General features: G+C 41.1%; 1 protein-coding gene across 1 annotated transcript in view; it reads right to left on the bottom strand.

The window, feature by feature from the left end:
• BAIAP2L1 (BAR/IMD domain containing adaptor protein 2 like 1) overlaps window positions 1-1,215 on the bottom strand; it is a 44,219-nt gene extending 43,004 nt beyond the window's left edge. Inside the window, exon 1 of the mRNA XM_075058318.1 lies at window positions 1,011-1,215. Coding sequence (XP_074914419.1) covers window positions 1,011-1,061 — 51 coding nt within the window. The 5' untranslated portion in view covers window positions 1,062-1,215. The remainder of the gene's footprint in view (window positions 1-1,010) is intronic.
• Window positions 1,216-12,313: the final 11,098 nt, after the last annotated feature.

Raw genomic sequence — 12,313 nt, 5'->3', positions numbered from 1 at the left:
TTTGCAAATTTAAGTGCTTTTTCTAGTACAACACAACATACAGAATGAGGTACAGATCTAGTATTGCTATTGCTACTCAACCAAGTATGTTTCTTAAGGGAATTTTGCCCAATTAGAATTGGTGTGTTTTGGAAGGGCTGAGTTTATAGAGAGAAAGAGTTCAAAACAAGTGTCTAGTGCCCACATGCAAAATATTTTTAATTCCACAAATAACAAGGCATTTTGGAAAGTTTAAGTCTACTGACTCAAATTAGACTACCCTCACCAGTCGGTGCTTTGAGGCAGTGCTAGGGTGTACCATCATAAATCTGATTATCAGCTCGGGACGCAGGCAAGCAACTTAATTCAGCATTAAGCCATTTTTAGGCTCCGACCCGTATGAAGAAACGGTTCAAGCGGAGGACCACAACCACCACGATCTCCAAACCACCTTATCATTACAACACACTGAGGGAATTATGGCTCTCTGGAGAACTGAGCCCTGCTAGAGAGGGAGAAACCAGTCTTAAAGCCTGCCTTGTCCCGGAGCTGTCGCTCCCAGCTGTGAAGCGGCCCAACCCGTGCGGTCGGGGCCACGGTCGTGCCCGCCCTGGGGGGGGCTGCGGCGAATCCCCGCCGCCTCCCGGCGCAGCGCTCGGGCCGCGGGCGGGAGGCGGCCGGGGCGCACACCGCCTCAGCCGTACCGCGGCGGGGGGGAGACGAGCCTCCCCGCCGCCTCCACCCCGAGCCCCTTCGGGTTCTTTACGAGGGAGCACCGAGCAGTCTTTGACACACCGCGTCGGGCGAGATCACTCACAAGGGAGGAAAAGAAAAAAAAAAAAAAATAAAGTTTGCTCCCTTTCTGCGTGAGGAGCCGAGGCTGCCCTGAGCCCTCCCGCCGGCCCTCGCCTGTGGGTGGGCGGCCAACGGCCCCAGCCGCCGCCGGTGCCGGCCAGCGGGGGCATAGGTGGCCGTCGTCTCCTCAGGCGAGGCGGCGGCGGCGGGCAGCCCCCTCCCCGGCCCGTACTCACTTTGTAAGTGCTCTCCGTCAGCTTGTTCACCTCCTCGGGGTCCCGAGACATGGTGCCGGCGGGGAGGCGGCCGGTGGGAAGAGCTTCGTCCTCCGGAGAGCGCCTCGGCCCCAGCCCAGCGCCGCCACAGCAGACTCGCCTTCTCCCTCGGCCGCTAAGAAACTGTCAAAAAACTTGTGGAACCAGCCGGGCAGCGCCGCCGGGGCGGGGCCTGCGGGGCCGCGGCTGCCTGACGCGGCAGGACTGGCTCGGCGGGCGGAACGGCGGGGATCGCCTCACCTCGCCTCGCCTCGCTTCGCCTCAGCGGGGAGGGCGGGCGGCCCGCGCCGCCTCTACCTGAGTTGCCGCCGCCTGCTGCTTCGTCCGCGGCGCCTCCCCTCCTCCCCCCTCCTCCTTCCCGCCTCCCGCTCACAGGAGCCCGGGCCGAGCCTCTCCTCCACGGCCTCGGCGCTCCGGTCGTCCTGGCCCCGCGGAGCACCTCTGTGCCGAAGCGCAGCTTGGGCCCTTCGGAGGGCCCTTTCAGGAGGCAGTTCTGCTGGGGGTGTCCGGCGAAGTCGGAGGTAAACTCTTCCTCCCAGTAATTAAGTGTGGGTTCTGTAAGAATTAATTAAGTAGTCGTGTCAGAATGAATTAGTGTAGCCCTAGCGGTGCTAGTGAGGCTGGGGATGGTCCCCTTTCTCCCTTCCGCAGCAGCCCCACGCGAGGGAGAGCCGTGGGGGTTGCCTCAGGGCCTCTCAGGGAAGGACAGCAACGTCTTTCTGCTGAATCTCCGTCCAGTGCACCACCTGAGCTGTGTGCTACACATTTAAATTTTCTATTTCTCTTAAATACACGCCAATAAAACAGTGCACCCAGTCGTCTTTCCTCTGTGAAATGACTCATGAGGCCTTCACGGTGGGGGTGTGTGTGTGAGGGAAGCTGGGTAAGCTATAAATTTTTGTGGACCGTAAATTGTCCAGAGATTGTGAGATTAATTTAAAGTATGCTAGTTGCAGTATCTTTCTGATAAAGTAATACCAGCACTATCTTGAAGGACTTTGTGGGAATTTCATAATCTTGGGTATTTAAAACTCAGATGCTGTGCTAGGTGTTGAGTGCGTGAGGCGTAATCAACATCCTTGCACGTTAGACATCCTCCTCTTGGTCGCTGTCTCTCCCTCTGTTTCCCCCACTTTATTGCAGCAATAAAATCGTGGCAAGCATGCAACAAAAACCAGACTTGGAACAGAACGCTAGATGTTGGACTCTGGTGTGGGAGGAGGTTGTTATCACGTTTCGAGAGCTGTAAAAATGTTTTCATTCAAGCAGGTGGAGGTGTTTATACCTTTAGAGCTACAACTTACCTTCTGGGAAAAAAGTGGGCACTTAGAGTGCTGTCTTGAATAAAACTAAAATAGTGGGCAGAGAGGGAGTTTTATAAAACTTAATACTCCCAGGTAAAGTCTTTGCAGTTTCTGGTATTCATGGTATTAATTGCCTTTCTGTAATAATCCAGTTTATAATGTTATCCTATAGGTATAGTGAATTATTTGAGGCCCAAGTCTACACTTCATGTTGTACACTTAGCAGTGTTTGCTCATACAAACAATCCTCTTGAATGTGATGTGGCTGCTTGCCTAAGCATGGGATGAAGAATCACACTGTTTATTCCCAAGTCTTTTGTCTGAAGAGTTTTTTTACAGCTCCGGAAACAGACTGTGCCAGGGTGCTACTGCTTTTGTGTTACCACCATATGCCAATGTGTGAAAAGGATGTTCCTCCCTAACAGGCTGGCATTCAAATTTGAGGGTGCAGGTACCCAAATGAAGAGGTAGAAAAGGACTTTTGCTTTCCTGACTCCTGCTAAAGGAGCTGGGAGTATATTGTATAGTAGGGAGTGTATTATTCCTGTTAGGGGCAAAGCATTTGCCTTATTTCCTCTGAATGTTATGGAACTCACCTAGGATTCAGTGTGTTTGTTTCCATTTGGCGTGCTAAGTTCAGTCGTAGCAAATGGCAATGTAAGTATTAATGAAATATGCATATCAGAAAGAAATGATACAGATAATTGATGTAGGCAGAATTGTTTAAAAATATTATGATACTTAACATTGTGGGGATGCTCAACACTTCAAAATATACATTTCTAAACGTCTTCTTACTTTGTAAGCAGATATAAATATTTTAAAGGTCTGCTGAACTTAATATTCTCTTGTGTTCTTCTTGACCTTTGGTATTAGTTTCTGCAGTCTTCATGAACATACAATTTTTAGTGTTTTTATGTACACTTCTCCAAGTTTTTAGTGCTATAGACTATTAAAAAAACAGAAAATAAAGATTGAAATTAATAATACCGTTGTGAAGTAGTGGAGGAAAAAAAAGAAAATAAGAAGAAGCAGTTTTTAAAGAATACTAAGTGGGAAATGAAGCTAGCAAGGAAGAATCCTTAATTTGGGGTAATGATTTCATCTATTAATTCATCTATGTACAGATTAAAATAAAAATTACCATAAATAATTGAGACAATTAACACAGGAAAAGATGTTAACAGATGGAAAATAGCAGGACTGACCTCTCTTTTAAAGTAAGAGAATTAACAATGCTTTCTTCAAATTTCTGAAATGAGCATTAGAAGTAATAATATACGGAACCATTATGAGATTAGGTTGTGTGTTTATTGAGGAAAAAAGCAACAACTGTTTTATTGTTGAAATTCGATGCTAGTATAAAAACAATAGTGTGGAAAATAATTTTTATATCTTTATTCGTATTTTCCTTTGTCACTACACTTTTGTATTGTTTTTCCCAAATCTTTAGACTCTTACAAGTATATACAGCATTTGGAAGCATTTTCTCTATTTTCCTCCTGTTGTAGTGTTAGAAATATTTTATGTACCAATCATAATAATTAGTAGTATTGCTCTGTCCTAGTTTAGTGTTGTGTTTTACTGTGTGACTGAAAAAGTTGAAACTTAACAGGCAAATCCAATTCTTAATTTATAAGTATCTAGGCCTTTCCTATAAATCATAAATTCTCAAATTCACTCAGAAAAAAAGTCTGCTTGAGCTTGTAATACAAATGCTAATATTTCATTCTTTTAATAGGGGATTTTTGATCTTGCATTGTGTTAAGATTAGTGTTACGTTACTGACTTAGCTGGAATTAATCCTGATACGAGCAAAAACCATGAATTTAGAGCGGTTGAATGAGATCTCATTTTTGCAAGTTACTTAAGGATGCTCTTACATTTAAACGTGTGTGCACTAGGTCCTCTAGTTAACATACCAAAGTGGTTTGTCTGATCAGGACAGAATACTTAACAGCTTGCAAAACTGAAGCCTTAATGAATACATTTTTATGCTCTGTTACCTACATACTACTGTAAGCCTTTATAATAAACATATTAATATGAGATATATTATTTTTATTTAGAAGTTTCTGTTTTATTGTATTCATCAATAACACTGAATTTTGGGTGCAGCAGTGTTTGAGTACTCAGGATTGTGCATTTTGGAATTGCTTCTTAGAGACTCCAAAGAGTACTTGCTAACTTTGCGCTGGGGAGGAGTTCTAAGCACAGTTCCAGCTGTAATCGGTAATCATATATGCTCTCTGAACTGATTGGAACTAAAATTAATCTCATTACTTTTTTTTGACGCTTACTTTTAACATATATTGTTTTGCTTGCCAGAAGAGATGAAGAAGGAAGTATTCTTACTTTGGTGGTGAACCCATCCTGTGGTATTTATCTTTGTACTGCATCTCAAGCAATAACTGCATCTCAAGAATAATTCAGGTTAGAGGGAACCTGGCAGGTTAGTAGCTTACCTGGTCCAGTCTCCCATCAGAGTAGGGTGAATTTCAACATTAGGTTGCTCAGGGCTTCATCCAGTTGAATCTTGAAAGTCCTCAGGAAGCAAAAGTTGAGGAACAGAGCTGAAACAGTTCTATTTGAAACAACCTGTAACTCGGCAAGTAAAGAAAATCCTCTACAGTGTTATAGGAGACAATATTTGTTACGTTTTACATGGGGCTATCCCCGGAGGTATGTTACCCATCCAACTGAGTTGCCTGTCCTTAACAGACATCCTACATGTTGTAACTAGAGCTTTGATATTGGACCGTAACACGTTGCTTATTGAGAAAACAAAACTCCATCCTCACTACCTGTCATCTGCCTCACATTACGCTTCCCTGATGTCAAACAGAAATATTTGTAGGCCTGTAATTATGCATAATCTCCAACAGGCCCCCTGGCAGTTTAAAAGAGAACGACTTGGGACTTCAGCGTCTCCTGATCTAGTCCTTGCGATGGCTAAGGTGCTTCTGGCCTTTCACAGGTACATAGCTAGCAGGAGCAGCCAGGCACAGGGACTGGCCTGGAGCTGAGGGCATACGAATCTGAACCTATCTTCCTGCATGTATTTATGTGAAGTGCATGCTCTGGGCCCAAATCTGGCAGTTGATTCCATGTTGGCCAAAGGCAGAATCGCATAGATTTGCTAGCAAAACTGCTGTTGAGGGACTAACTCAATACAAGTGCTTACATTTACTCCTTAAGGAATGCCAGTTCTCCTTTATAGTATTTTAAGCTTTGGAACATGAGTAGCAACAATAAAAATTTTCCCATGCATTGTAGCTTTATAGAATTGAAATTGTAATGAGAAAATGGTATCATTGATGTATCTTTTGAAAAAGTACACACTCAGAAATATTCCTTTGAGTAAATATATGTATTTCTTTAAAATCAGTAATATTTTGATGTATGATTGTTTTCCATAAGTGTCTATTTGCATGTCAGCAGCATATTCAAATATTCATTGAAAATGTTTTAAACATGCTGTAATGACCCATTAATGTCAGCTCATCATTGGATCTTTAACATGTGTTTTAAATAGCTTAATATGACTGTAACTAATTACATAAATTGCAGCTAAGCAGCAATCGCATATGCATGATATAGCCAGCTGTGGGCTATTTCATCCCCTGTGGTCATTAGCAGACATTTAACTCAATTAAGGGGGAAAAAAAAAAGTACACAGTGTGTTATTTAGTGATATCAAACAACATTCAGAGTCGGAGTAAAATTTGCTGAACAGGAAATTAAAGTGACTCTACCAGCTTGTTTTTCTGATTGATATGTATTTTTTGTTCTCTGTTGACACTTATAAGGAATTTTTCAAGTATTTTAATCCCCTTCAAGCTGACAATACAAAAGCACACTAAAACTCACACAAAGTGTCATTTGAAAGAAGTATATAAAACTTTTGAAGGCTTACTGAACCTTTTGGTCTGATTCAGCTCTGGTTAGTTAAATGGATTTACTCCATTTTTAAACTGATGCAAGCAAGCACAAAATCATTTTGTTCCCTACTGTTCATTGTCCTGAGCTGGTTTCAAAGCAAATGAGCTGTAACTCAGACCCACAGGTCAATTCAATAAGATAGTGAGCTCTCTGATCAAGGAAGACACTTAATCAAATGCGTAATTTAAACATGTAATTAATTCACTGTACTTTATGGAGCGGGGGGTGTGGGGTGTGGTGGGGGTGTCAAGGAAGTGCAAAATGCTTATTGCGAACTCTTCTTTCTCCAGACTAAAAATGGGATGATGGTTTTGTCTTGGAGATAGATGAATGCTTTGGATGCTTGTATTGTGTGTCTCAGTTGTCTCATGTTGCAAATTATTTTGGCAGTATTACAAGATGAATTATAATCTGATTTCTTCATTGTGGTTTATTTTTTGAGACTGGAAAGAACGTATGGTATAGAATAATGCATTTTTTAAAATTTTTTTTGAGATTTCTTAGGATTTAGACAAAAATTAGCATTCAAGGGGATCTAATAGGCAGTACTGTTAGGAATGCTAATCTTTTTCTGCTGCTAATTGAAATATTTAATTCAGAAGTGTTATACCCACACATTTTGTGATTGCTCACTTCTTGCTGAAAGTACATGTGCTTGCTTTAATTCATATGCTGTGTCCACTAGATGGCAAGCAAGCTATGCATGATAGAACAAAATAAACTTGCATAATCTTTATGCTCAAGGCTTTCTCAAAGTGCTTTATAATGTAACAAGATAGATATTAGTGGTAAGCAAATGGAACAGCCTTTATATTGCTTATACACAGCCTTGGAATTTTTTCTCAAGAGTGTAAGTGCTGTTAGGATGTTCATGTTATTGAAACCTAAATATGCTTTGGGATCTGTAACTTTATTTTAGAAGTCAGCACTAGCAGCAAGCCAACATCCTGGTGAAATTCTTGTTATAAACTTCTAATCCATTTCGGTTCCAGGGTTTTATAAGGTGACTCATGCCAAAACCACCGTATTTTAAATAACTACATATTTGTTATTCTCCCATTTGTAATTTGTCAACTGAGGATTAACTAACAACAGGTGTACTCTGTTCCAAATGGATAAACTGGTCTTGCCTGAGGCTGAGTGTAGAGTACTGCAGCTAAACATAGCATCTGCACATTGCTGATTTTAATAATATCAGTAGATTGCATATTATAACCAGGGTAAGATTTATCAATGTTTGTTATGGGGTAGAACATAAAGACCTCATCTGGAATGTGATACTATTGCTGGGCTGGGAACTAAACATGACCAGGTGTAAAGTAGCACTTCTGTGAGTATTTTCAAAGAACTCGAACATAAATTTTGATGCTGTCCTTACCTCTTCCTTTTCACAGCTAGAAAAAGATAGAAGAGGTACATAATACTAGTAATTTGATTGTACTTTAAAAATGGCAAAAATCCTAGAACTGCATTTCCATACTGAAAAGAAATTTGTAGCTCATTAACCCCTCTCTAGTATGCAGCCTTACTGTAATGGGGAATTGCTAGAAAAATGTTCAGGGAAGATTGTATTAATAATAAACAATTCAAAGAAAATACCATTACATTCTTCCTGTAACTTATCATTTAGTTGTGAACATTTTTTAGAAGCTGTACTCATACCAAAATGCAATCCATTTTTATTTTTTGGTAATAAAAATATGATGATTCCAAACCCGTACATGGATATTTTTGGATTGAACCATACTGAAGCTTCTTTGTATGGACTTTTCATGAGCCTGCCTTCTCCTTTTATGTTCAGTTGCTGTTCTAGGAAGCTGCTGAAGTAGAACATAACACTGCTGTGCCTGCCCACTCCTTGTTTCTAGACACCCACTGGCTGGTGGCAATACTAGCAATGCTTTCTAGAAAATGTATGAGCAGTGATGGTTGATGCTCAACAACGCAAATCTTGGGAGCAATCCGTGCAGCCCGTGATGGATATTTATAATCAAGCCTATCACAAGCGTGTGTGCTGCCCGATGGTGTGTACTGAGTGCGTCTCCATAGCAGACTCCAAAGCAGATGCTGACAGTTGCTGTCTGCACTTGAGGGCTTGCATCTGGCTTGCAAACTGCCTGAGAAGGGACGTGGTTGGAGGCAATGGGCTGTTCTGCAAAGATGGGAAGATGATGATTAGATTAGACTGGCAAAGGCAGTCTTGGAGATTTTGATGGAGAGGATGATTTAATCTGGTTGTCTGAAAGGTGGTGGCTCCAGGGTCAAACTACCTCACTTCCAGTCATGTTATGATTGGGAAAATAGCATGTTTAAGGAAATTAGAGTGATTACGGGTGGCTTCCCAGCTCCTGATTAACTCTCTTCCTTGAAGTCAGTACAGTTCCTATGGCTTTGCTGAAGGAGTTTGGCCTGGTGTTCATAATTTTTGCTCAGCTTTTACATTTGAAAATGTGGGCTATTTCATAAGGAGCGATTCCTAGCCTCAAGGGAAAGTGGTGTGGGATGGCTCAAATCCACCTGGCTCTTGGTGGATTTGCTCTAGGGCATACTGACTGCATCCGTGCTGGCTAACACTTGGTTTGGGTCACTGCTGCGCTCCATCCACAGGGCTGTAAACCCTTAACCATTACTTTGTTTTGTGTTTTTCAGTTCAAAGTGAATTAATCTGAGGGCTGTGTTGTAGCTTGCAGGAGTAGCATGTGCATGGAATGATACTGTAGGTACATGGTGCATGCCCTGGGGCTTGCCATGAGGAGTGCGAGAGTCTGAGGGCGGATTTAGCTCCACAGCATTACAGAAGTGTGCTGAGTGGAGGCAGCTAAATCCAATGTGGTTGTACATGTTTGGCCTTTAAGGTGGGTCCTTGCAATGAGTTTTTCTCAGGGTGCAGCTCAAATTTCATTTTAAAGGTAAGTTAGCAGCAAAAGAGATCCTAAATGTAAAGTAACATGTGTTACATAGATGATCAGGGGACTGGGATCTAGGAGTGAACTAAGGAGCTTATTTGTCATCCTCACCTGACACGCGAGAAGAAAGCACTCAGCTTCTGATAACGGGCGGTGGGCTACCAACTTTCAGTGGGGTTCTAAGGCATAATTATTCCATAATATTAAGCCAGTGAGTTATTAGACTTGAAGATAATTTATTAGGTAAGAATTGTTTGTGTTGTGATACAATATAGACATTGCAGCTGCTCAGTTGTATGGCTGATGAGGAAGAAGCATTTTAGTATTTCTTTTGTCCTTTTCACATAAGGAATATAGTTTCAGTTTCAGGGATTCCTGGGGTTCTTCTAGGACTAACTGTCCTGGAACCAGAGAACCTTGCATGTGGGTGCAGGAGATAAATGGAGTTGCTTCTGTGCTGCTTATTATTGCTGCGCCACCCTAGAATTCACTGAATCGAATATCAAGATTCTCATTAACTTCACAGGTTTCTAAATGTTATGTTGATGAGCTGTTGAATTTTGAAGCTCTTTTTCATATGGGAAGCCTGTACAATACTGCTTGTCCAAACTAGGAAAGAAGGCATGTAGTAGATCTTCGTTTGACCAACCTTGTTTATGAGATTCATGTCTCTCTTAAATTTAGGACAAAATTTTGGTTGAACTAGAATCAATGGGAGTTTTCGATTTATTTCAGTGAAGCCCAGCTTTCATTTTTTTTTCTCTTGATTTGTGTTAAACTTTGAGTAATGTGAACTTTTAAAAGAGAAAACAGTTCCTCAGAAACTCTTACGCTGATAGGACTTGTGAAACGTAGTTTGGTACTATTTCCTCCTTCTTTGACTCCTAAAATATCAGGAGATAGCTGTTGTACATGCCACATTTTTATTGCCTGCTCTTCATCAATCAGTTGGTTGTGCTGTGTATGGAGATGGAATTTCTTTGTAAAGCTGTTTTTCACTATGTTCAAGGAATATACATACTTTGCAGCTAAAGCCTTATATAAAGTTTTTTATCTCTGCCCACATTGTTACTATTGTAATACTGCTTAGCAACTAGAAGTAAATCAAAAGAACAACAATGAAAAACCGCTCAAACCTCCTCTTTACAATAGAGAGAAGGGCCTATGCTGCAAAATTCAGACTTCAGTCTGGATCTGCAATTTCCAGAAGTTCAGGGATCTGACATTGGTTTTACACTTTTAAGTGTGAAAAGTCGTCAGAGTGACCTGGTTCTGCTTTTGGGTGTTCTGTATGCAGCATTTATAGACCAAGACACAAGGATGAAACAAAAGTATTACCATACATAGTAATGAATTAAAAAAAGACAATTATGATTGTCCCCTTTTTTGGAATACCCAGAGAAGATGTAATATTTTACTAGGAGCTTATTCCAGATCAGTATACTAAGTCCCTTTCCTCCCCCAGTTGACAGAACAGATGGTTCATCTATCTCCTACAATTTCTGAATCCTTCAAAATCCACACTGTGAGGAACTGGGGATAGTCTTTCTTTTAAGATGTCCTATACCTCTAGTCCATTTTAATTCTCAACTTTGTGGTTAACGCTTCAAGTTTTAACCTGTTTTGTTGATTTTTCTGGAAATTTCTAAGGGATGAGATGGTGTGTAGAATTAATACTGCTGACGAAAATATCAATACAAGTAGTATTTCTTCAGCACTGCAGGGGAAATGTACAGGGAGAGTATCTACAACCTCTCTTCCCCAAACTTTATTATATAAGCCCATAGCCTTTCAGCAGCAGAATTACTTTACTGAGAGAGCTGCTTTCTGGGGAGTGTGACCAGTTTAGGTCTGTCTATATCCTGTTGATGGCTTTTCAGGCAAAAAAGGATATTGCACATTATAAAGGTAAGGTAAGAGCTGTAACAGTGCAACAATGACATTACAAGGACTGCTAAGGGTGGGTTGAAATCTGGGTTTATTGTGGTTGGCTATGTATTCATAATGTAATAATGCTTATAAAAAGAATAAAAGCATCCTTGACAGTCAAGGACCTCAGTCTGTACTCAGAGAAAACAAAAAGGTGAAAGATAGGCAGCATTGTAGCAAATGGACAAGGACATCTTGAACACCTTCATTAGTAGCAACAGTGAAACTAATTACTGAAATAACTGCAAGCAAGGAGGGGAAAAAAAGATAGTTAATTTCTTTTGATTTTCTTTCATTGTGGGGAATTTTCCAAGACTTCAGGAGAACTATGGCAACTACCTAGCATTATGTCAGGAATGACGTCAAAATGAACAAGTCAAATGGCCTGTGTAATTGGGAATTTAAAACCACACATTGCTTACGTTGATGCATAACTTTTTAGAGAAATGAACATTTTGTTATGGTGATTCACCAGCTAGCAGCTGGATATTTTTCCCAAAATATTCAGAAATATTCGGCTTGCTAAGTGCAGCCAACAGTTTGTGCTGTTCGGGTAATGTTAATGGGTCAATGTAAAAATGTCTAATATTTTGTTAGCTCTTAGTTTCTAGACAATGTGGGCCAAAATCACATCTCTTTGTCAGCAGCAGCATAAAGCAGTTGAAAAGGCAGACAAAATAGCTAGGTAGGAATTCCACTTACGTAGGAGGAATCCCTCGATAACAGACAACTACCATAGCAGCTTAATGTAAACTTTTCTCCAGTGTCCAATCTGTTGAAATTCCTGAGCAAAACAAGAGTTGGAAATTTGTTTCTGCTTCTGAGTTAGACTCAGCTATCAGCACAGTCCACCAAGAAAGTGGGTAGCAGCATATGAATTAGGGCAACACTGTAGCTTGAATTCTGTTTGATGTTAATGCTGATCTGACTCATAGCGTGATCTAGATTTTACCACAGCTGCTGTGGAGTTTGAGGTCTGAAGCTGGAGCTCCCTGGCTGCCAGCCAGCCTGTAGTATCAGATGCAGCTGGGACCAGGTATACTTCAAATTCTGAGCTCCTTTTTCTTTGCCAATTTTGAGTCAGTCTCTTATTCTATTTCTTTAATTTTCAATTTCTCCTGCCTCACCTACAGGTACTATTTACCAATATAATGAAATGAAAATATATAAAATAAACCACAAA

The sequence above is a fragment of the Buteo buteo genome, chromosome 27 (assembly GCF_964188355.1).
Source record: "Buteo buteo chromosome 27, bButBut1.hap1.1, whole genome shotgun sequence".
Lineage (NCBI taxonomy): Eukaryota > Metazoa > Chordata > Aves > Accipitriformes > Accipitridae > Buteo > Buteo buteo.
This window is presented reverse-complemented; position numbering and strand designations above follow the sequence as displayed.